A 26,125-nucleotide genomic window follows, 5' to 3' on the forward strand; every position below is an offset into this window, starting at 1 on the left:
GTTTTCACCTTGTGTGTCTGTCTGTGTCATCATGGCAAAATGTCATCCTGGAGACACCTACTGTAGCACGAAGTACAACAGAGGTGGTTTTGAATGCAGCTGTCTGTCTGTCTGTCTGTCTTTCAATAGCATGTCCCTGACCTCTGCAGCAGAGGAGGACAGAGGAAGTCTGACTGCTCTGTAAGACTTTGTGATGCTGTTTAAAGCTCCATGAAAAGCTGGTAAGTGGCCCTTCAGTTAAGTTTGTTTGCTTGTTTTGTTTTTTGCCTGATTATAATAATATTACTTTGACTGTATATATGGCACAGTAGTAGAAGAGTCACTTTACCATCTAATGACTTAATGTTTCATGTCTCAATAGGAACATTAATGTGTGGTGAATCAGCATCAGTCGTGTGTATACGACAGATGAATAAATCAAACGGAGTGATGATGATACCAGGTTTTAATACTTTATTAATTCAAATCAAAATTCATTGCAGTTAATCTGCTGATTACATGTGTTACATGTGTGACTCTTACATGTGTTTCCCAGCAGTTACAGTTACAATACATTAAGATAAAAAATCTGATTTTCCATCATGAGTTAACTTTAGAAGAACCAAAAATGTACCAAGAATTTAGACAGAAGGATATGTAAGACACTTTATTGAACATATTAGTGCTGTGCTGTTTGTATGCATATATTTATTATTACCTCATAAATTCACACGTGTTGGTCCAGTTTAATTAAATTTGATAAATTACAAAATTAAGAACAGTTTTTATAATTTCTCCCTGTACCACAACCACTAATGCAGCAGAAATCCCAATGTAATTATGAGACAATTCAGTTTCGTTTAAAATAATGAGGAAAGAAAAATCCCATTCACCACATGCATAAAAAGCATTTCGCTGTATATTAATGTAATAAATGTAATAATATCACAGGCTACACCGTCAAGTGCAAAGGAAAGAATAAGTATAGAACAAATCACAGTTGCAGACGATTCACTAACATGGTTCCCTTTACTATAATGACCACACCCTCCACTGTAAATAATAACTGTTCATACTTTCCCAGCTCGCCACAACATATTAGCTTAAACATCATTCTGTACAAATCTGCAGACCAGACCTGCTGGTCTGAAAATACAAGGACAACAGACTGGAGGGATAAATGTGCAAGCAAGGTTCTCCCAGTGGAACCCAACATGTTCCATATGGACAGAGACCTAGAGACTGTGGAGGAAGGCTCTGGTGTGAAAACTCTGCTGCGGCTGTAATCATGTGAATTATGTGATTAAACAACAGGTCAAAAGTTTTCCACAGTTTCCACAGATCAGGGACAGGAACCAGGGATTAAAGGAGCAGAGTAAAGAGGAAGTTTTCCATACATCCCTCCACAGCTGACACATACATCCAGTGGCACATACACACATACAGTACAGCATCGACACAGGCATTAACATACACATACTGCAGATACACAAACACACACGAGTCCACTGGGGGTGAGGATCTATTGTACAGTTGTGTGAAAAAGACACACTTTTCTTATTTTTTTTGCATGTTTGTCACACTTAAATGTTTCAGATCATCAAACAAATTTAAATATTAGACAAAGATAACACAAGTAAACACAAAATGCAGTTTTTAAATGAAGGTTTTTATTATTAAGGGAAAAAAAAAATCCAAACCTACATGGCCCTGTGTGAAAAAGTGATTGCCCCCCCTGTTAAAACATGATGATGATGATGATGATGATGATGAGTTCAATTTCTCTAGCCACACCCAGGCCTGATTACTGCCACACCTGTTCTCAATCAAGAAATCACTTAAATAGGACCTGCCTGACAAAGTGAAGTAGACCAAAAGATCCTCAAAAGCTAGACATCATGCTGCGATCCAAAGAAATTCAGGAACAAATGAGAAACAAAGTAATTGAGGTCTATCAGTCTGGAAAAGGTTACAAAGCCAGTTCTAAAGCTTTGGGACTCCAGCGAACCACAGTGAGAGCCATTATCCACAAATGGCGAAAACATGGAACAGTGGTGAACCTTCCCAGGAGTGGCCGGCTGACCAAAATTACCCCAAGAGCGCAGCGACGACTCATCCAAGAAGTCACAAAAGACCCCAGAACAACATCCAAAGAACTGCAGGCCTCACTTGCCTCAATTAAGGTCAGTGTTCATGACTCCACCATAAGAAAGAGACTGGGCAAAAATGGCCTGCATGGCAGACTTCCAAGACGAAAACCACTGCTGAGCAAAAAGAACATAAAGGCTTGTCTCAGTTTTGCCAGAAAACATCTTGATGATCCCCAAGACTTTTGGGAAAAAACTCTGTGGACTGACGAGACAAAAGTTGAACTTTTTGGAAGGTGTATGTCCCATTACATCTGGCATAAAAGTAACACGGCATTTCAGAAAAGGAACATCATACCAACAGTAAAATATGGTGGTGGTAGTGTGATGGTCTGGGGCTGTTTTGCTGCTTCAGGACCTGGATGACTTGCTGTGGTAAATGGAACCATGAATTCTGCTGTCTACCAAAAAATCCTGAAGGAGAATGTCCGGCCATCTGTTAATGACCTCAAGCTGAAGCGCACTTGGGTTCTGCAGCAGGACAATGGTCCAAAACACACCAGCAAGTCCACCTCTGAATGGCTTAAGAAAAACAAAATGAAGACTTTGGAGTGGCCTAGTCAAAGTCCCGACCTGAATCCGATTGAGATGCTGTGGCATGACCTTAAAAAGGCAGTTCATACTCAAACCCTCCAATGTGGCTGAATTACAATTCTGCAAAGATGAGTGGGCCAAAATTCCTCCACAGCGCTGTAAAAGACTCATTGCCAGTTATCACAAACGCTTGATTGCAGTTGTTGCTGCTAAGGGTGGCCCAACCAGTTATTAGGTTTAGGGGGCAATCACTTTTTCACACAGGGCCATGTAGGTTTGGATTTCCTTTTTTTTTTTTTTTTTTTTTTTTTTAAATAATAAAAACCTTCATTTAAGAACTGCATTTTGTGTTTACTTGTGTTATCTTTGTCTAATATTTAAATTTGTTTGATCTGAAACATTTAAGTGTGACAAACATGCAAAAAAAAATCAGGAAGGGGGCAAGCACTTTTTCACACAACTGTATATTGTCAGTTGTGGTACAGCACGAGCTTTGTGCTGCTGCAACTTACGGACTGACCTTGCTACAATACAGCCACTCCCACCTGTCAGCTCTGTTTACAGACTCTACACAAACCATTCAGCTGTGATATGAAAATAGTTGCTGTGAGTTTCATCATACTGCAGAACCCTGACAAAACAAACTGCATGAAGTTCTGACTGAAGCTGGTTGTTGTGGTGAATGATGTCATTGTGAGGCAAGATATAGGTCCAGTAATCTGAGCCTCTCTCAGTCATAGTCAGATGAATAAAAATAGTTCACTGACTTAAATATACTGACACTATTTGGTCCAGCAGCAGTTAGCTGATTGGCAGATGGATGAGTGACTGACAATCAGAGCCTCCAAAAATACTGGGCCATAAAGCTGCACTCAGCATTTTGACGTATTAGCAATGGATCAAACAACTATGTGCAATGTTAAGTCAATGGTAGTGACAAACCCACAGAGAATTATAACCATATTCTGTATCAATTAGCTTTTTAGCCTGTTTTAGCTCTCAGAGCCTGAGAGGAGGCCGATGAACCCACTGTGCCTGCAGATCCCCGAGGAGCAGACAGAACGTCAGACGGCAGCTGATGAACACAAAGGAGCATTTAATATATGAGCCGGGTATTTCCCTCAGGAGCTGGAGGAGATACTGAGCTAACATAGAGGGAACACTGGACTGAGACTCACCAGGCTGTCAGAGACACAACTCCAAATTAATGTTAATCAACTCAGCAACTTCTTGAACTCCAGTGGACTCTTTGACAAATTTCAATCAGGCTTCCGACCTCACCACAGTACAGAAACAGCTCTCATTAGAGTGTTAAATGACATAAGGTTGAACACTGACTCAGGCAAGGTGTCAGTTCTGGTCCTGTTGGATCTCAGTGCTGCGTTTGACACTGTGGATCACAGTATACTGTTGGACAGGTTGGAAACCTGGGCAGGACTCAGCGGGACAGTCCTAAAATGGTTCAGGTCCTACTTGGAGGAGCGGAGTTATTTTGTGACCATCGGTAGTTATCAATCTGATCGAGTGGCTATGACGTGAGTTCCTCAGGGGTCAGTCCTTGGACCCCTTCTGTTCAACCTGTATATGCTGCCTTTGGGTCAAATTCTGCAGAATTCTAATGTCAACTATCATAGTTATGCAGATGACACACAAATATATCTCGCACTGTCTCCAGATGACTGCAGTCCAATAGAATCATTGTATCACTGTTTAGAGCAAGTCAAAAATTGGATGAACCAAAATTTCCTTCAGTTAAATCAAGAAAAAACTGAGGTCATTGTTTTTGGCAATAAAGAGAAGAGGGTTGCTGTCAGTAAACACCTTGAGTCACTGTCTATAGAAACTAAAGACCAAGTCCGAAACCTTGGCGTGCTGATAGACTCAGATCTGACCTTCAACAGCCATATCAAATCAGTCACCAAATCAGCCTTTTATCAACTTAAGAACATATCCAGAATTAAGGGTTTCATGTCCCAAACTGATCAGGAGAAGCTGATTCATGCTTTTATCTCCAGTAGACTTGATTACTGTAACGGTCTTCTGACTGGACTCCCCCAAAAAAGTATCAAACAGCTGCAGCTCATTCAGAACGCTGCAGCTCGAGTTTTAACCAGAACAGAGAGATCAGATCACATCACCCCAGTTCTTAAGACCTTACATCCCAGTCAGCTACAGAATAGATTTTAAAGTTCTGCTACTGGTCTACAAATCACTGAATGGTTTAGGTCCAGAATACATGAATGACATGTTAGTAGAGTATAAACCCAGTAGAGCTCTGAGATCTACTGACTCAGGTCAGATAGTGGAGCACAGAGTTCAGACCAAACATGGTGAAGCAGCATTTAGTTGTTATGCTGCACACAACTGGAACAAACTACCAGCAGAACTGAGATCAGCCCCAACTGTAAGCACTTTTAAATCCAGGTTAAAAACATTTCTCTTTTCATGTGCTTATAGCTGAGCTCTTTTTAAGAACTTAAAACTCTATTTTCTTCTATTTTACTTTTTTGCCCCCGCTTTTAACTCTGTTTTCTTTTGTTTTTATGCTGTTTTATGCTGTTCTTTTTTTGTCTTTATGTAAAGCACATTGAGTTGCCTTGGTATGAAATGCGCTATATAAATAAAGATGCCTTGCCTTGCCTTGCCTTGATGTTGTGTAATTAGTCGCAACATGTTAGGATAACAACTTTATAAAGTGATCATGTGGAAATGTTGTGTAGCTGCAAAAATCAGTTACTTCAGCTTTAAGGAACTTTTCTCTTTAGCCTCTTGAAATGTAAAAATGTGACTAAATTGTGACAAGAATTTGAGTAAATTTTAACCAAAGTTTGAAAAACTCTCAGATTCTTGATAAATGGATAAGAGCATTCAGAAGTGCATGATGGACGGTTACATACGGCCAGCCATATGAACACAGAACGCTGTTTCATAAGAACATTTTGTCTGGTAAGAACGACATAATATTAAATGTGTAAAAAGAATAAAGACATTTTTAAAAAGAAAAAAAAGTCATGTCATTTTGGAAAACTGCACCATCTCCATTTCCTTTTAGTGGTTTTTAACAATCCTCCCCACAGAGCACACATGTGCAAAATATAGAAGTAGCCTACATACATCAAATAGAATTCAAATATAATTAAAGCTTGTGTTCCAGAGCCTCTGGTGGCTCTGGTGCTGCAGCCAGTAAGTCCTCGTCAACTGGTAAAGTCAGAAAATCATCACCAACCATCATTCAGTGGATAAACCAGAACATGAGCAGTGAGCAGCCTCTTACATGTGTTAATATGGAGATGAACCTTACACACTGTTTCCACTCAAGTGGACACTGGGTCAAATGGTCTGACTGTACCACAGGTGTGTATTGTTCTGTCACATGATCGGGTACCACCTTGTGGTGATCGACTCAGAAATGTTCGACTTTAAGTTGACGAGGGGCTCCTGAACGCAGCGTTGTTTCAGTGTTAGACTACACAACTCATACTGTGGTGGTTTTCAGGGTATTGTTCAAGTAATTTGTGCACTTGGCACTGGTCAAAGAGTTAGTGGGTGTGTTTCAGACTGGTCCTGTGCTCAGTGTGCAGTGAATCCCAGTAAAGCCCGATCATGTGCAGCCAAACAGCACAAACAGCTTCATCAAACTGACTAATCGCTGTCTTTATGAGCTGTCTTTAAACTGCTGGAAGGCTCCTGTCACTCTGTGATGAGTAGACTGTCACCTGGCAACTGATGACAACACAATACTCACAGCAGACATCTTGACTTGTCACAGTAGGAAAAGCTCAGGTACATTAACAAAGTCTGTGTTGTGTTCAGGTGTTCCAGTAAACCAGGACACTGTGAACCAGTGGGTACAGCACCAGGACCCTAAAACTGAAGCATTCATTCATTCAATAATTCTTTCATTCATTCACCATACTGCTTATTCTTTTAGGGTCACTGGGGGCTGGGGCCAATCCCAGCTGACACTGTGCAGGGTCGGGGTACACCTGGACAGGTCTCCAGTCTATCACAGGGCTGACACACAGAGACAAACAACCACCTCACACCTACAATCATCAGTTAACCTGCATGCGTTTGGACTGAGGGAGGAAGCTGGAGGAACCCCCCCCCCTCCCCCCCTTCTGGCTGTGAGGCCACAGTGCTACAGTGCTAACCTCTGCACCACGGTGCCGTCTGTCAAACTGAAGCAGCTAAATGGAGTTTAGGCATCACGTCTGTGTTTTTCCTGCTGTGACATGTCAGCGTGTCCACGTGCTGCCCCGAGACACTGTGAAGTGTTGTTCAAGTCACCTCCAGTCAGTGAACAAACATTTTTACAAGTGATTCTGCAAATTTTCCAGCAACCATTGATCCAGGGTCAGGTCTGACACACACACCCCATAAAGAGATGATTATTGGATTACTGTAAATTCTCAAACAGAATCTGGAAATTAATTTTCAGCCAAGAAAAAAAGAGGGGAAAACTGGTGTTTCTCTTTTTAACAGAGTAACAGAGTGCCTAGTCTCGGGAGGAAAAAACTAACTTGTAATTAATGCTGTCAAATGAAAAGTGTCGGCTCACATCAACTGAACGTAACATCAGATTTTCTGATGTCAAAAAGGTTTAACACGATAAACCTGAGTCTGTACACAGCTTGACAACTTATCAGTGTTTAGTTTGCATCAGGAGTTTTACACTGCTGACGCTGCTAACGCTGCTAAAGCTGCTAACGCTGTTAATGCTGTGAAAGCATCATAGCTGTATAAAAGAGAAGTGGTGCAGGGTCAATGAACAGTGTCCACACAATATTAATCTAAAGAGATTCATTCAGTGTTTGTGGACACTGCAGCACCAACACACAGCAGCTAGCCTGATGCTAACACACTGATTGAAAACTAGATATAATTTCACATTAATTCTGAAGTAAATAACGTGACATTAAAATAAAGTTGTGCACATGAATTATACTTTCAGATCATGAATCATGAATTCTTCTGCCTGAGAATAAAACATTCTGTAGTTCCCACTAACTGATGAATTAATTTACACAGCACTGAGCTTCTGTACTGACACTCGAGATCTCCTGCAGATGTTCCACAATAAAAGCCTCTCAGGACAGGAGAGGAACTACTGCCCCTGGACTACTGGAGGTGTCTTAATGTAAAATAGACAGGGGACATGTTGAATCTGCATCAACAGCAAACAACAGGGACTAAAACTGTTCAGTAAAATTAGAAATAAAGACCTGCTCTTACTTCATCTGAGGCAAAACAAAGGCCTGACCACTATTTGAGAAAATACAGTAACTGTGTTAAACACACCTTCAACCACCCGATTAAATATAATAAAAAGGCTCAATATCTATACCATAGTAGTCTTATAAGAAGCAGATAACCAGAGTCTCTTCAACACGTCAATGGGGCTGGAGATGAGTTCATGTGTCTGTCAGTGAGTCTCGATGACGACCGGCTCAAACACACCAGGTGTTCCTCTGAGAAAACACAGACACATCCTCATTCAGAAGAAGGCACTGGGCAGCTAGAGAGACAGTAAATCAGATGTGTACTGTACCTGTTAGCGAGCGTCCCACTGAGGGCAGTGGTCCCATCTTTACTGACAAACAGTCTCAGGTTGCTGTCTGAAGGAAATAAAGAACCCGGAGGAGAAGTTAAGGTCATGATACACCAATGCTCTGCTGAATTAAAGAAAGTGAAACTCTGTGCGACCTTCATTGTTGCTGCTGTCAGAGAAGTTCTGGCTCTGGACAATCTTCTCCACGATGTCGTCTGCATCGATGCGAGTGTCGTCCACACAGCTTGGCTGCCTCTGCACAGTGTCCTTCTTCCTCCTGTTGTTGGGCGAGACAAATACCAATGGAGAGATGATTCAGATCTGAAGCTCTGAAGAGCCGAGGGCCCAGAAACACTCTGCTTCATACAACCATCATTTTACACTCTGTGACATTCTGCAGTTTTCTTCGTGACAACAAATGACAACATCCACATCCCTCACTGAACATGTAAAAGCTTTTACTTTGACTTTTACTCTTAAAACATTACATCATATTTTTCATTTTATCTCACCTCTCTCCTTTTCTTTTTATTCTTTCTGACTGTGGCCTTTATACTCTGCCTCAGTAAAGAGAGTTTGGTGACATCATAAATCTGCCCAACTTCATCCTGAGCAGAGGCGTGATCAGCCACAGTAATTAAAAACACAATGGCTCAGTCACATTAAGTATCACACATCAGCTGCCTTCACAAATCAACCCTTACCATTTAACCTTTGACATGTATGTGAATGGCGTGGCCTCCGTGAGTGACAGTTGGCCAGCAGCTAGCTGTCTGCTCATGTATTCAGTGAGTGAACGTGACCTCTGTGTGTTTGTGGTGTGATTTGATTGGTTGGAGCAGGCTTATGGAGTTGTCTCATGATTGTCTCACACATCATAGTTTGAACAGACTGTTGGTGGTGGTTTAGTGTTGAGGCTGACACAGTGACAGTGAGGACATGAAGCTGTTATTACAGGTTCGTCAGTCAGTCTCAGTGGGAAACATGCACGACAGGTGTGAGCTGTGAACAACACAGGTGTGTCTGTGTCTACCTGGAGGACCTGTTGGACATGAGGGCTGCTGCAGAGGGCGGAGGAGGCCTCTCTGGTTTGGTAGGAGTTGCTTGTCTGTGATGGTCGGTGGGGGTGGAGGGAGGCGGCTGGGCAGGGTGGGCAACACCGCATGAGGTGCTGCTGCTGGAAGAGGCGTTTCTATGGTGACTGAGGTCAGTCAGGCTGGAGCAGCGAGAGTGACCTGTGCTGTAGCCTGGAGGAGGACAGGAGAGGAGAGGAGGAGGAGAGGAGAGCGGAGGAGAGGAGAGGAGGAGGAGAGGAGAGAGGAGGAGAGGAGAGGGGAGGAGAAGAGAGGGGAGGGGGGGTAAAGAGGAGAGGAGAGGAGGAAGAGGTGAGGAGGAGAGGAGAGGAGGAGAAGAGAGGAGGGGGGAGGAGAGGAGAGGAGAGGAGAGGACGGGGGAGGAGAGGAGAGGGGAGGACAGGGTGGGGGGGGTGAGGAGGAGAGGAGAGAAAAGGAGAGAGGAGGAGAGAGGAAGAGGAGAGCAGAGGAGAGGAGAGGAGAGGAGGAGATATGGGACCTTTATACATAATAAAACTTTTTTTATCTGTGTCCATTTGATTTTTTGTTGATACTGTTTGACTCAGATCTTCCTTCATGTTCATGTCAGTGTCTGTTCAGAAACAGAAACAGGCCCCTCTGTCCTCAGTCCTCAACATCATGTTGACTGACACTGTGCTTCAGTGGTAGAAATGTTTCATTAACAATGTTTCATTGGGCCGATTTTTGATCATGTAGAGAGATATCACTCAAACCCAGATAGCACACAGCGACACTACAGCTCTCAGGGCTCCTGGAATTCTGGGGCCATTTGCTGACTTTTCCCAGTAGGTAGTCCAGATTTATGCAGTGGCTCTGGATGGATGCACAGCACTGATTATATGCAGCCCAGGTCAAACAGTGTCACACTGGTCCCAGCTGTGTGAGGGTGCAGGGGTCTCTCTCTCAGACCATATCCTGGTCTCAGCAGCAGGAAGTGAGCGGCTCTCACCTGATATCTTGCTGTGCTGGCTGGCGTAGCTGGAGCTGCGGAAGTGACCGGTGTGAAAGACCTCGTCTGGGCTGGACACAGTCTCCCCCTCCTCAGGCAGCCCTGCAGTCAGGACACACACAGCAAACACACACTGACACCTGACTGCATCACATGGATCAACAGCAAATCACATCAGATATGATATGATTACCCTGTAAAACCTTCAGATCAACCTGCACTCAGGAACTGTCTTTGAGAGGATGACACTTTTTCATTCTAACGGGGTCTTCTGTTGCAGCTGGGTACAGAGAATAATAAAGCTGAGCAGTTACCTGAGCTCCGTACTGACGACTGTCGGGGTTTGAAGGCTTGAGCTCCCTCCGTGATGCCCCCTAGTGGTTGCTCTGTGGCATCAGTGCTCTCTCCCTTACAGTCCAGCTGCAGGGTGGGGTCCTGGTCCCCTATGGATACAGACTTGGCTGTGCAGGGGGGCCTGGGGGTCAAGACAAAAGGCACACAATATAATGAACACTTAAAACAGTTAGCACAGACACACTCACTCTTTCAGTGTGAGGTTACAGTCACAACAACAGACTAACAAACATACAAGAAATATAAAGAGAGGCTCAGGTTGTAGCTCAAAGGTAACTCTATGGCAAATTTACCCAACTGTTTATATCCCCCAAGCCCCAGAATTATGGGAACTGTAGTTCAAAACCAGCAAAGAGTAACAACAGGAGGAAGAGGAACTCACGTTTTAAAGCAGGGGTCCCCAGACAGAAGAGTCATATCAATTGTTACCTGTAAAAAAACACAGGTGTGTTACTAAACCTCAGTGTGTGTGTGTGTGTGTGTGTGTGTGTGTGTGTGTGTGTGTGTGTGTGTGTGTGTTTGTGAGTCCTGCCTTTAGGATAGAGTTGTCCTGTCGAGTGTTTTTGGTGTCATAACCCTCCAGGATGCAGCAGCGAACTGTGGAGCCTGATCCAGCAAATTCTGCAATATTGAGATCAGCGAAACCCAACTGGAGACAGACAAGGAGACAGACAAGGAGACAGGTAAGGAGACAGACAAGGAGACAGACAAGGAGACAGACAAGGAGAAAGGCAAGGAGACAGGTAAGGAGACTGACAAGGAGACAGGCAAGAAGACAGGTAAGGAGACAAATAAGGAGACGGGTAAGGAAATAGACAAGGAGACAGACAAGGAGAAAGGTAAGGAGACAGACAAGGAGACAGGTAAGGAGACAGACAAGGAGACATACAAGGAGAGAGACAAGGAGACAGGTAAGGAGACAGGCAAGGAGACAAACAGGAGGAAACAACAGACAGTCACATTTAAGGTGGACAGGCAGATCTGGTCAGTCTGGACTGTTTGTTTATGAACCAGTCCCATGATGTGAGGAAGTGAATGAAGACAGAGAGCAGAGATTAATGACCTCCTTTAACCTTTGCCCTCCTTTGCCACAGTTTGTGTTGGTGCTGGTGTGTACATGTACTTCATTCATCACTGTTCCTATTAACAGAGTTTATGCAAATTCCTCCCAGCTGTGTATCCAGGGAGTCTGAAAATGTCTGATTAAAAACACATTTCTCTTCAACTAGTTTATTGTTTTTGGCGCACAAGGACTCCAGGGTCAAGAGTCCAACTGGTCTGTCCATCCAATACTTCAGAGTCCAGGTCCAGAGACAGTTACCCTGGTAACAGCAGCTCAGGGTCTCATGAGCTTTACTGTGGACACTGTGGACTCATGTTCCCTTGGTGTTTGTTCTGACCACTTCATTTTATCACTCGTGTGGTGATGGACAGACTGCTGTGACACTTCCTGAGCTCGTTCATGCTCCTCAGACTATAAACCTTATTGATATGGGTGCTCTCCATCCCAGATGACCCTCATGCTAACCATCAGACGCTAAGTCAGCTGTGAACAGATCAGCCAAAGAGGTCTACTTACAAGCTTTTCCCAGAGCTCTCAACTGCACCTCATGGTCATCAGATAAGAGAGTGTCATCATGCTGCAGACTTGACTGGAGATGTTGGACTGTGACCATGTTTCTGTTTGGAACATTGTCTGGACCTGAAGTTTTTTTTTTTCTCTGATTGGCTGGAGGCAGCCGTCACTGAGCACACCATCATCTCTGTTTGAGTCAGTGAAAAACAGAGGCGGTCAGCTGCTCTTCTTCTGTCCACCATCCATGTTGTTTACTGTAACACCTGCTGCAGCCTGTAGGGGTCACAGCTTTAGCTTTAGCTTTATCCTCAGTTTGGTTCATCACACACTCTTAACTTCCTGCTGTGAAGCGTATTGAATCAACACATGACAAACTCACAGGTTTATCTGTTAGTCGCTCCTTTGACTGATCATCCTGCTCTGGATGTTTTACTAACAGAGGACAGTTAAACAGGCGTGAGCCAACAGACTGAACACACAGCTGACCACCTGGAGGAACACTGTATTTAACACAGTGTGTGTTATTCCCCTCTGACTGTTTCTCCAGAACATATCCTTGTGATGTTGACATGGTTGGTGTTTAACAGGTTTTACCACCAGGGACACTGTAAAACTCAGGTGTTCGGAGGCAGCAGCTTGTTGTGAGCTCACACTGAGCTCTGCTGGTTAAACATTAGTATTGATGTGTTTACAGTCGCTGCTCATCACATCATCACAGCATAAACTCACCTTTGAGAAGGTTTTTCCTCCTTTCAGTTCCTGGAAACACAGAAAGTAAAAACTGAGATAAACACACACCACATGATTAAGGTTCACTATATATTACTCTCATCTTTACATTCAGAACCCAGAGGAGCAAAGAGAGGTGGCTGCTGGGATTTGGAGTTCACCTTGCGTACAGAGATCCTGCAGATGCAGGGGTCCAACACTCCGGAGATCGGGTTTGCGCTCATTTTACACACGAAGGAGAACTTCTTCCTCCATCGAACGCAGTTCTGCTGCACCTCCTCCCTGTACACACACACACACACACACACACACAAACACACACAATTCAGACTGTCTGGAGAACAAACACACAGCTTGTTGTGATGTATATAGTTGTAGAGCTCAAAAATCCCTCTGACACAATAATAATAATCCATGTCATGTTCTGGGGGACTCCAGCTCTGGGCCCCCTGCACACTGAGGCCCCTTCTCCTCCATTTGTAGGGCCCCTGGTTGCACCTTTTGCAGGAGGATGATCCAGGTTCATACACTGCATCATGTTTCTTTTATATAACACAACATGAATCCTGTGGTGGAATTGATTCATGCATCATAAACAAGGTGAATTATGGGTATTCTGGTGAGAGCCTGTGGCCTGATACAGCAGTAAACAACCTCACATCTGAATATGTTGTTGACCACAGGAATTGATAATCAGCACCAGCTGAGTGTCTCTCCTGCCTCGTTAGAAACCATCAGATGATGTCATCCTGGGATGTGACACATCAGAGCCAATGGACTGCTGCGGGGTTTTCCACAGACTAAGAACAGATTTGGTGTTTATCTGCATGTATTCTGGTGTGGGACATCTCTCCCTCTGCTTGTCTCAGTGATTTCAGAGCAGCACCGAGAGGATCTGATGAAGTGTTGTACACAGAGCTGAAAACAGACAGATCAACAGTGTGATCAGGACAAGGCTGAACTGGGAACCAACTCTCCTCTGCAGGAGAGGATCCCTGCTGCAGGGGTTTATCACTGCCTGTGCATGGGGTGGCATTAACTGACATCACTTCTGTCTACATAGCAAAGCAGTGGGAGGCAGATGAAGATGAAGATTTCTTTGGAAGAAACTTGATTTGCACTAAACTGGTTGAGGAAGGAAACATCTTGAAAGACTTAGTGAAGCACTGCACAAACAACATGTGGCTCAGATATCAATGAAATGAGTTTCATTTTTCTAAAATGTATCATCAACTTCAGTACATGCTAGTTTCTAGTTTAATAAATGTCATACACATAAAAACCTAAAAAGCCAACACTGCAGATCTGCATTTGTAACAGTTGTAAAGGTGGACTGGTGAGGAGATCAGTTTTCATGTTGGACCTCTGTCGTCTCATTTAGACACTTGTTAGCAACCAGTCTTTTTTAACAGATGGAGAAGCTTCTAGAAATCAGGACTGAGGGATTTACTGATGGTTTGATGTAACAGAATGAAACCTGAAAACCTGTTAAACACTGTTAAACACAGACCTGATTTAAGTCACCAACGAGAAACACAGTCAAACAACCAGAGACTCAAGGCCAGGGGTCAGGAAGTGAGAACATGTGACTCTCTCTTTCACAGCTGAGGAGTGTGCTCAAACAAAGTTCAAACAAAGTTCACGTCATGTCTCCTTGTTCAACTCAGTGTTGTGATTTTTGTATAAAAGTGACCAGAAACATAGAAACTTCCTCCAACACTTTCAATTTATTAAACTTTGAAAGAAAATATCTTGAAGGGAAATGTGAACTGGAAAAATTAAGTATGCTGTGAAAGTAGCCAGACATAATTTAGAATAGTCTAAGAGTGAATGGTGGTTGTATGTGTAACTAGAACATGATGGTGATGAACATGATGAGGTGATTTACATCTTCACAGTCAGGATGTTGCAGTGTCAGCAGTAAAGCAGGCGTTGTACCGGACCATCGTGAGCTGAGCCAGGAGGCAAAGCTCTGGATTTACCAGTCGACCCCCATCTGGGTGGAGACTGAAAGAATGAGATCATGGATACAAGCAGCTGAAATGAGTTTTGGCCACAGGGTGTCTGCCTTGGAGCAGTGCTGCTGCTCCATGTCAAAATGGTTTGGGACCCCTGGCCTAAAGTCCCCCTCTCAGGGGGCCGCGGGTTAGACCAAGTACACACTGGAGACATTATAGACCTCATCTGGCCTGGGAACACCTCGGGATGAGGAGGAGGTGGAGAACAGTGCTGGGAGCTGACCTCGGATAAGCGGTGGATTTAATGTAAGGATGTGGAGGTGGTGGTGACCTACATGTTTTATAGATAGGGAAACTGACAAGCACAATTCTTTCCTCAATCAGCACTTCTCTCACTAAGCTGATGAATAATAAGCAAAGGTAAAGCAAAGGTGAGCTGTTCCAGTATTATCCAGAAACCAGTACTGAAATTGTCAGTGTTTACAAACTCCTCTACATGTTACACACAGGCCACAGGCTTGTCCCGACTTGGCTGGTAAACTCTGATGTTATCTGTCCCGGCTGCTGTCAGAGGAGACACTGAGAACCCTGCAGCTATGCAGGTTTCCTGATCACAGATAGTCCCACATGCTTGTTCTGTGGAATGGGATGTCACAATGTGAGATCTGCTTCCTCGCATGGTTAGTCCTTTATCAGGACTAATCAGACTATGGCACAGGAAGTCAGTGGAGCAGACACTCCTTCAGTGTGGCCCAGACCAGAGATCAGATCTCAATGTGTCCTGGGTGCTTTCACACCTGAACACACCACTTGTGATCTGATCACCTGCAACAGATGTCAATACCAGGTCTGAACAGGTCTGAACAGTCCAGACATGGAGTCACTCAGATGAGCAGTTTCCTTTAAAACTGCTTTAACTGTTTGTAACTGTTGTTACTGCTGTTTTGACTAAATGGTCAAACTTTTGACAAATGTCAGTCTGTGAGTGTTTGTCGGCACCATGACTCCAGAGGTCTGGACCACGAAGCAGGTTCAACAGACCAAGGATAACTTTACATCATCTGGCTTAACTGAACATTGTCCATCCTGATAACCTGCACTTGAAGCTGGTTATTACCTGGTTCAGTTAACCCTGGGCTCACCTGTCCAGGTACAGTCATGGGAAAGAGGCAGAGTTGTTAATTCTAAGCAACATTGTCAGAACCATGAATAAAGTCTTAATAAAGAAACGCTGATGCCTGCAGGTTAATTCAGTAATGGTGATGTCATAAAGTGACATTCATCAAGGTGAAATGTAAACAATATGATCTCATGACTAGGATAAAGAAGAAACACTAGAAATAGATTATAATCATTACAGTCAGACTGTGGATATGCTGTAAGAAGATGAATTATCCTGAAGTTTCTTCTTCTGTCTGATGATGATTCGAACATGTGATAAGGATCAGACAGTTCAAGTGACGTCAGACTATTTGTGGAGAGAAGAAGTTGATGTGTGATGAGTTCAGTGAGACTGAAATGTTAATAGTAATGATGAAGTATTAATCAGTGTGTGGATCATTGATTTGATCAAACAGATCAGAGGTTTAGTATTTATTTCCAGGTCTGCTCAAAGTCTCCTCATGTTATTCTGAGCTGCAGTGATGAAGAGGAGAGTCACAGCTTTATCACTGTCAGGATCCTGTGGATGAAAGGATTTGTGTTCAGTTCAGATGAAGCTCTAATAGTTCTGATGAAGTTATTTAGTGATAAACTCTCCTCTGTTTGTTAGAAGCTCTGTTTTGAAACCAGAGAGGACACATGGAAAGACTCCAACAGCAGAACATCCACTGATCCATTCAAACATCTACTGATCTTTATTATTAGACTTTATTCTCAACTCTTTTGTCCCTGTCAGGATCCTGTAGAGATGATGACTCAGTTTTTCCAGTGATCTGATTGGTCAGTAGTTCAGCTGTTGACAGGTCCTGATTCAGAGCAGGAGTTCAGCATCAGTTACCATGGTGATTTACTGCAGTAACTAGTGAACCACCATCATAGGACTGAAACCAGTTAGGCCCGAAGTCACCTGGATGACCTCAGATCCTGGTTTGTAGTCCAGACCTCTGGTCTGACCCAGCAGGACTGTGTGGGTGCGGCAAACAAGGCCAAAACTGCAGTCACATTTTGATTCAAATATTGCTTCTCTCTGATTGGTGCACAGAGGTATGTGACATCACACCTTTTTCTACCTGAGCCCTGCCCACTTCAAACCAGAGAGAGAAGCAAAAAGACAAGAGAAGAAAAGCAGAGGTGTGTCAGGTCCTGACTGCAGCCTTTAATAAAACACATGGATGAGTGCAGCTTCAGATCTCAGCAGTGTGAATTGAACATCTGACTTCACAACTAACTGTATTTCAAACACTAAAAAGAAACTAAAGGTAAAGTCTGTTCATATGTAAAGACTCCATCAGCAGCCAGGTGCATGCTGGGACCTGTATTTTATCCTTCCTACGCTCTTTCTATCTTTCCCATCTCTGGATATCTGGTTCTCTCCATACCTTTTAGCAACTGTAAAGAGTGAAACCATCAGGTGGTGTTACATAAATCTGACTTTACTTGGTTTTATGTGCTCAGTGATAAGGCAGGCATTCTCCTGCAAAACCCCTCCTACCCCTCTCCTACCTGAAGCTCTGACAACAATACACCTGAGAGTCAGCAACAGTCAGACAGGTTCTGCCACTTCTTCTCTTACAGCCCAACCTACCTGCTCTACAAACACACCATTGTACAACAGGTACACACAAGCAACGCTTTATTTCTCACCACGGCTGCTGGTCTCTGCCTATAAGGGAGCATGGAGAATGAGTCCGACTTAGTGATCAAAGTGTTACCTGACTGAAATAAATGCACAGGAAGAAAGTGGATGACAGAAAAGCTTGAACATGTTGGACTGATAAATGACAAACAGAACAGGAGCAAGTCTCCAGAACCCAAACTCCCCCCGCAAGCTAAAAATGAGCTTGCATCACAAATGCATAAACACATGAAATCATTTGCACAAAATCAGTCTCTGCCAGCAGCTCTCGCTGTCAGATCTATATGGGACTGGACAAGTCCACATTTCGCCAGAAGAGACTCAGTTTGGGATCAAACAGTGAAATGGTCCTTCACTTCCAGTCTCCACTACAACACTTAGAGTCCAGACCTGACAGTTCTTCAGTTCTCCAGCATCAGTGTCCACATGATCACAGATTTTTGCTGATGCTGACATTTAATACTGATAACATAATTTTACAGCAGATTCAGGTGTACAGCACAGGGAGCTTAAAACTGCCAGGAAAAGGCTGGACACCCCCGCCTCGGTGGACGCTGCCAACCATCGGGTCAGGTGTTACAGCTTTAGCATGGTCCTATACTGATAAATATTTGACCACTCCAGGTGTAAGTTAACAACACCACCCTGTCCCTGCAGGAGTGTATGTAATATGGTACATGCAGCAATAACTCCACCCACCTCCACACATGTTTGCCCTCATATAACGGAGTTAAAGAGACCAGACAGAAAAAGACAAAGAAATATCAACTCAAATCAACACTCTTCTTCACTGGTCATGAGAAATGTGAAGTTAAGTGCTGCTGCTTCCTGCTGCCACAGCCTACAGGTTTCACTCATACTGACTCATCAGGGCCAAAGAGACAGCAACCTGCCTCCACAGTCCAGTTTCCATCCACATGTGGGACAAACTGTAAGAATCTATTATATATGAATATTAGGACGTGGGCTCATCCAGGCAAACAGCTGATGGAGCTTATTCTCCAGCTGCTGCCAGTAAACCACTGCAGAAGAAGAGGACAGGGCATGCGGTCAAACGATCTGTCATTTCTGTTTGTTTCGTGTTTAAATGTGAGGAACGGACACACACCTGACATCAGGCTGAATCACATGTAAATCCAGTCTGATTATCAGACTCACAGTCTCCTGATATGAAACTCAGTGATCGCCTCTGAGATGAACTCAAACAGCTGCAGGAAGGAACATTTACCTACAACGCTCATCACACAGCTGATTAACACGTCTGATTCAACTGCTGTTTGTTCAGTCTGGATTTTTCTGGTCACTCTCTGTGATTGTGGTCGTCAAACGTCGCTTCAGTGATTCTCCATCACACAGCGGACTCTAACTTCACTAGTGCAACTGCTCACACACACTGCAGGACATACACACCGGTGTTGAGGTGCATATTAACATGTGTCCATGAACACTAACATGCTGCTACAGATGTGTGTGGGTTAAAAATTCTGTCCTCCCATTGGTCACTCTGTTTTTTTCTCTGGTGGAAGAATGTGAGGAATGAAAAAGAGATGCAAATGAGCGTGACACACACTCACACATGCAGACACATGCAGACACACACACACAGATGATTGATTAAACAACAGCTGGTGTACGTACGTCTTCTGGAGGTCTGTGCACGTACTCAGAGAACTGGAGTTAGATCCAGTTACTGCTGTTTTCCACACTTATAACATCTTGTGTAAAGTCTGGTGTTTTGCCATCTGTCAAACTTTCACAGGTATTAATGTGTTAATACAACTGGTCCTGGACTGGATTTATGTCTCACCAGTAACTGAAGCCCTCACCATTGCAACCCTTTGAACTGTGCTAATGCAGGGCTGTTTTGTCTGAACACTTTCCTCTGCTGCTAATCTATGTATTAGTGAGGTCGAGTGAATAATAATCAGTTTATCACGTGGATGTACAAATATGACTTTGAGATACAGCAGCTGGTTGGGAACCAGTCGTGGTCCAGTATGTAACTTACACAAGTGAGATGCGGAAACCTGAAACCTCCAGGACACAGGCTGAGAACTTTTCAACAAGGAGACATAAACTTTCCAAAGCAACAATATCAACATCTTCACAGATTCAGGATTTGTCAGTGAGAGACAATACGATGAAACAAGTCGTAGTAGTCGAGGTTTGTCAGTGAAAATCTGCGCTGCAAATTCTGTTTCAGCAGTGATAGGTCAGAAACGAAGCCTGCTTTTGGCCCCTTAGAAACAAAGAGCCCTTAGAGCCTCCTGTGGAAACGCAGGTAACCTCTTTTACCAACACCTCTTCCTCAGTGTAACCACCTTTAATCTTATTGCTAAACCCAACCCTCTGGTTTGGTGGGTCGATCACTCTGGTGCTGCGCGATGCTTGTGCATGTTCACGGACACAACATCAAAGGGAAATTCCTGTTTATCTCAGCTTGGCCTTTTTCTCATAAATGTCGATCCTGTGACTCTTTTACACTGGACAAAAAAGCTGCTAACACCTGCTCACATCTGGCTCCAGTACAATTTGAACCTGAATATGGTTCTAAGGCTGAGGAGCCTCAGAGCTGCTCCAGTACTTCCTGAGGTGGATGAATGTTTGTATCCATTGTCATGACGATCCATCCAATAGTCTTTAAAACATTTCCTTCAAAACTACAAATGTTATTTCATGGTGGCGGCAGAGGAAAGGTCAGGGGTCACATTTGGAGCCTAATGAACACATGAATGTACAGAGAAGTAGATTGAATCCAGGCTGAGTTCAGGTAAATCATCTTTAAACCCACCTGTCAAGCATGATAACAAAGCTGACACAACCTGATTCACACAAACCTCCAGCACTGAAAACAGGGAAGAGGAACCTGGACAACACCCCACAGAGAGAGGTGTTAACCTCCATCCTTCCTCCACTCTAATGTTTTACAGCACATTTCCGAACAACAGTCAAGATAAGAAACTACATTTGATCCAGTATGTTGAACTTCATGTATGACGTTCCTCTCTCCACATGGCTGTGAAAGTTTTCTGTCACTGCTGAGATCAGACAAACTAAAATTCTGGCAAAGACTGTTCTCAGGGATGAAACATAAAAATGACATTTTAATGATAATATGACATTTCTGACTGTTGCCCTATCCAACAGCTGTGTACAATGATTTTATTTCCTATGGTGTGGACACACCTGACACTGAAAAGTACACTGTAAAGCTGAAAAAAATCATGTCCAGTCATGAGTGGACCAGCAGACCAGACTGGTTACATTTCCCTTTATAGTTATACTGCAACTACAAACAGGTCTCTTCAGGTCAAAAGCCACAGCAAATCAAACCACTGTCCCACCACTGCCCAACATGGTGACTGTTTGATTCACAAACAAAGTGAGATTTTAATAACCCTCATGTCACCCAATTCACCATACAGCCCTGCTCTCCTGATGATGTCTCTGAAGGGCTGCACACCCCTGACACCAGGGGCCAGACACAGAAAACTCTGTGTAGATTAATGATTAAAACTATGTGGACGCACAAAACCAGAAACATTCAGACACATTCTTTTGGTCAGAGTTATAAAGGAGTGTGTAGCATGACCGTGTTTTATTAATCTCACTCATTGAGAAATTAGTTGCACGTGCACAAGCCTCATTTCCACTCCCACAGTTATCCATAAATGGATGAACACTCTCACGTAATCCATCAGTTTACAGACAAAAACACTGTCTGAGCCACATGTTATCAGGCACAGAAAAGAATGACACCAAAGAAACACAACTCAATAACTCCAGCTGTAAAGTCCTGTTTGACTCTGACCTTTATCTGTCAGGACCAGAGTCTTCATCAGGTCCAGACAGGCTCAGACTGTGATCAGTGAATATTCAAACAGTCTGGAAACAGTTCACACAATGACTCACAGTAAATAATGAGGATATAATATTAACAATGAGAACAAACACAATTATTTCTGTTTATCAACTGTCAAATAGTTTTTCTGTGTAAACAGTAAAACTTATAAGAATGATGATAATGACTGAAGCTCAGTGAAGTTGTTTAGTTTGACGTTAAATTCTGTGTCTCCTCTTTATTTTTACTTCACTGTATATTTAACTTGGCTGCTCTAAAAACCATGTGATCACATGGTCAGACGGGATCAGGTGATCACAGTCTCATGGTCTGTGTTCGTAAATACTGATTTAAGTGTGGGGAATGGCATATGCTTGGTTTTTGTGTGTACGCATCATTCAAGCATCTGACCCTGGAGTAGGATAAATCAGATCCCATTACCTGAAACTATCTGCTCCAGTTATTTCCTAGTGTTTAGGAATCGATCCATATGATTTCATGACATTATAAACATTATACAGCAGGTGATGTAGGTGATTTAAATAACTACTGTCCTACATCTAAACGACCCTGATCAGCAGAAAATCCTGGAATGTTAAGTTACCAACTCAAGTTCTTTCAAGTCACTCTTCATGAAGTCCACATCGGTCTGGATTTAGAGCTAATGACAACACTATTTCAGCTGCTAAATGAGTTAAAATCTGCTCTAGACAATAAGAGACACTGTACCGCCCTTTTTGTGTCTGGTACAGTTGATCATCCTTTGCTTTTAGAAAGAGTGCATGGTGTTGGTCTGGATGGAAAGGCTTGTGATTGGTTCATCTGTTTGGGAGGCTTCATTGTTTACAGTTGGAAATTGCCCAGTTTTAGCAGTAACCTGGGGTCTGCCATAGAGGTCAATTTTGAGTGCGGTTCTCTTCACTATTTATAATAACGACATTGTTTCTTCAGTGAATGGTTGTCGAGTCCATTTTTACGCAGATGACACTGTTGTGTATTCTACTGACTCTGTCTTCATGATGTTCACAAGAGCCAAAAACATTATCATAGCTTTCATATATCTATTCATATAAACGGATCTAACATGGAGTAAGTCAATATCTTGGCATCTGGCTCAATGAGAAATTAACATTTAAATATCACATAGACAGAAATAGAACAAGCTTCCCCATGTTCAGCAGAAAAAGGTTGTTGAGGTAGTTTTCCTGTGTGTTGGATAATAGTCATGCTTCACTCTTAAACCCCTACAAGTCTGTCAGACAGCTACAGCACTCACCATCGTATCCTCTCTGGTTGGTCTTCTCTGGTTTCTCTATATTAATGAGGCCACTGTTGGAAAGCCACCTCATATTTCACTGATGCTGGACTGGAACTCTGGGACTGACCACAATATATCTGAGTTAGGAAATTTCTTAAGGGAGATTTAAAACCATGATGAAACCCCCCCCCCCCCCCGCCTCACAGTTTAGCTGTTTTAACTAATTGTATTATTCCTTGTCTGTTTCTTCATGCGTTATTATGCCTACCTGTAGCTGATGATATCATATCAGAGATACACAACTCAAATCATGATTCTACCTTTTCATTCTATTGGTTATGTAAGAGTGATTTTAAAAGACTGATGTGCTTATTGGCTAAATGAGGATGAGCTATAGACCTGGCCTACATGTGTAGGTTCATTAGTAAAAGAATTGGTAACGGGAAAAAATGTTTTACCTTTGGATGGAGCCTGACTAGCAGTTTCCCCCTTCTTCCAGTCTTTATGCTAAGCTAAGCTAACAACATTCTGACTCCAGCTCCACACAGACATGAAACTGATTATTGATCTTCTCATCTCAGTTTTGGAAAGAAAGCAAATAAGTGTATTTCCTTAAATTAAAAGCGATGCTTTTGCTGTCATCAAAGTTAAGGTAGTATTGAGCTGTACAAGCTAGTTTTAAAATCAGTCTAACTGGGTTAAAACATGTTAAACCTTTGGTGTGGTCTTTTAAGGCTTGTCTGTTATTCTGTGAAGTTGATGACTTGTCGTGACACTTCCCCTCCGCTTACTCACACAGTGAGGCGTGCACACTGACGGCTGGAGGACAGGGACCATCAAACTTTTGATCTACTAATTGCTGATAATTAAAGGATCAGTTCACCCAAACTACAGTGGAACTGTTTTTGAAATACTGCAGAAAGGGTTAGGGTTAGGGTTTGCCTTTGTGGGTTTGCCTGTTTGAGTCGGCAGCAAAGTGATTCTTAACCATTTTTTCCCTGGAGCCCTTGAGCAAACCTCAAGACAGCACAACCTCAATGTTGTCCCACAGAGCAGCGACAGGCTGCATTAACACTGGGACGCTCCCAGTCTGAATGTACAGCAGGGTGGAGCTGAGGCAACTTTCCCAGGAGACATGGGGGTAAAATAACACACAGTCTGCTAAAGGCTGAACTGCAAGAGCTGCACTTTCATACCAGTTTTACAGCTGTCACCATGCACTGCCCTCTGTCCCTTATTTAAGGCAGAAAACTAACAACAAACAGGTGACTCATCCAGCACAGGGAGTCCATATAATCCATATCTGCTCTGTTGGTAGGTGTCAGCTACAGCAATGAAAAAGAAAGGGGAAAACACAGAGTGGAGATCATTACACAGAGGTTTGAGTGGGTTTCAACACGGAAGTTGCTCTAAATACCTGGATGACGACACAGAGAAGTCTCCACCATCTATGAGCCGGATCTTACAGAACAGAACCCCGTTGACAAACGGCACCGCTGTCAGCTCCTCCAGAGTGAAATACACTTGAAACTTGAACTTCTTCTTTTTCATTAAAAAAGTCATTGTCCTCAGTCAGTGCAGCTCCAATGAATGAAACCAGAAAAATGAAAATAAATGTACTGTGTTTGTCTTTAAAAATCTTTCTTTGCCTGAATCATCTCTGAGGAGTAATTGGACCTGGAACAGAAGGAAAAGAATAAACTGTTATACAACAGTATGGACTGGGCTTTATTAGCATCTGTATGTTGAGCTTTCTGCAGCAGTGACAGCTGTGACTCATGTGCTCCGTTTATTTTTAATAACTCACATTTTAAATACATGACAAACCTCCTACATGTTAGTTATTACAGTCCTGGTTAATGACTTCTGTATTTTCAGACACTTTTACACATTGTCTGTAAAACTCTTTTGGTTTCTTGTCTGTTCTCTGACATGACCGGGCTCTCCCGGTGCAGACAGCTGCCACGCAAACAACGAAACACCGAGGCTCCGTCCTACAAACACTACAAATCACCACACCTCACCGTTCCGCCGGTCTGCTGCTCCTCACGCTGGGTCAAAGAGTTCAGCTGTGAACCGCTGCAGAGAACTGGAGCCCGGCTACTTGACAGTTTCTCAGTTTCAGTGCATCTTTACCAACTTTTCCCTCTTCACCAGAGTTCAACAATAGTTATAGTGGCTCCCTGAACGTCTCACATCACTGGCGAGTTAGGGACCGTCCACAAAGTCTGAGCAGAGGTGAATGAGGAAGAGGATCAGGAAAAGGCACAATAAATGAAAATATCCTATATGCAAATGTAATATGTACATATACCAATGCCAATTTCCATATACTAAATGTATGTATATGTACAAATAAGAACATATATGTACATACATGTAAAAATTGCATATGGAACCTATCGGAAATTGGAACAATTTCATATATTTACATATGTCTAGCTCATACAAATATGTTTATTTATGTATGTATTTTTATATTATGTTGCATACATATATATACAGCCCAAAGCCTGTCAATATCAATGTCAATATGTTGATATTATATACAGTTTGTAAATATAAATAATAATATTAACATAATATGGACATGTATGTTTAAAATGAATACAAAAAATACATAAGTACAAAGAATTTTTACAAATATGTAGTTTAAATAAACTTGCACATATGAATTAAATATATATCGTGACCATATTGCACCTGCAACATGTTATACCATGTAAAAATGTGTCTGTTCATATTTTAATGATTGTACATATATAATTTTACTATTTTCATGTATGTTATAGACTTATATATATATCTTTATGTATATATGTTATAATAATATATCTCTTCATAGGTGACATATGGCAACATAACTCTTGATATAGAGGCATATATGTCATATGATAGCCTATTTCTGTATGGGATATGTGTCACTTCTACTACTGTTTATAATTACAATAATAATAATAATAATAATAATGATAATGATAATAATAATAATAGGAAAACATAAAAACTGAAAACTTAAAAAACTTGCAAAGTAATTTTTATCAACAAAAAAAAAGTAAGATTTCCAAGCTATAAAAATAAGGTACCAAACCCACCATTACTTTTGCTAAAGCTTTGATAAAGCCACTGTTCACCACCTGCTCAGCAGCAGACAGAGAGAGAGAACAGCTGGTGAACGTGGTGGAGCATTTAGCAGCTAAAGAGCCAGATGTTTCCCTCAGGGCGGTACAGCTTAGAGTGAATCCAAGAGCAGAACGCAGAGACTGGAGACAGGAACACAGGGACAGGAACACAGACATTGGAGACAGGAACGCAGGGACTGGAGACCAGAACGTAGAGAACGCAGAGACTTGAGACA

General features: G+C 42.7%; 1 protein-coding gene across 2 annotated transcripts; it reads right to left on the reverse strand.

Moving 5' to 3' along the window:
- Positions 1–438: 438 nt before the first annotated feature.
- Positions 439–24,997, reverse strand: eeig1b (estrogen-induced osteoclastogenesis regulator 1b). 2 transcript variants are annotated; one of them, XM_071466153.1, is made up of 12 exons: positions 24,792–24,997; positions 24,185–24,444; positions 13,075–13,195; positions 12,914–12,943; positions 11,141–11,257; positions 10,991–11,037; positions 10,569–10,729; positions 10,255–10,356; positions 9,245–9,458; positions 8,367–8,488; positions 8,212–8,278; positions 439–8,131 (listed from the first exon to the last, which is right to left on the reverse strand). In XM_071466153.1, the coding sequence occupies exons 2-12, from the start codon at positions 24,328–24,330 to the stop codon at positions 8,086–8,088; spliced, it is 1,173 nt and encodes a 390-aa protein (XP_071322254.1). In that variant the 5' UTR covers positions 24,331–24,444; positions 24,792–24,997; the 3' UTR covers positions 439–8,085. The 2 variants fall into 2 exon arrangements, with proteins under 2 accessions (XP_071322254.1, XP_071322255.1); XM_071466154.1 differs by having other exon boundaries at positions 24,787–24,997.
- Between the last annotated feature and the right edge of the window lie 1,128 nt (positions 24,998–26,125).

This window comes from Trachinotus anak, unplaced genomic scaffold (assembly GCF_046630095.1).
Source record: "Trachinotus anak isolate AG129_WGS33_773 ecotype Australia unplaced genomic scaffold, CSIRO_AGI_Tana_v1 ptg000028l, whole genome shotgun sequence".
Taxonomy (NCBI): Eukaryota; Metazoa; Chordata; class Actinopteri; order Carangiformes; family Carangidae; genus Trachinotus; species Trachinotus anak.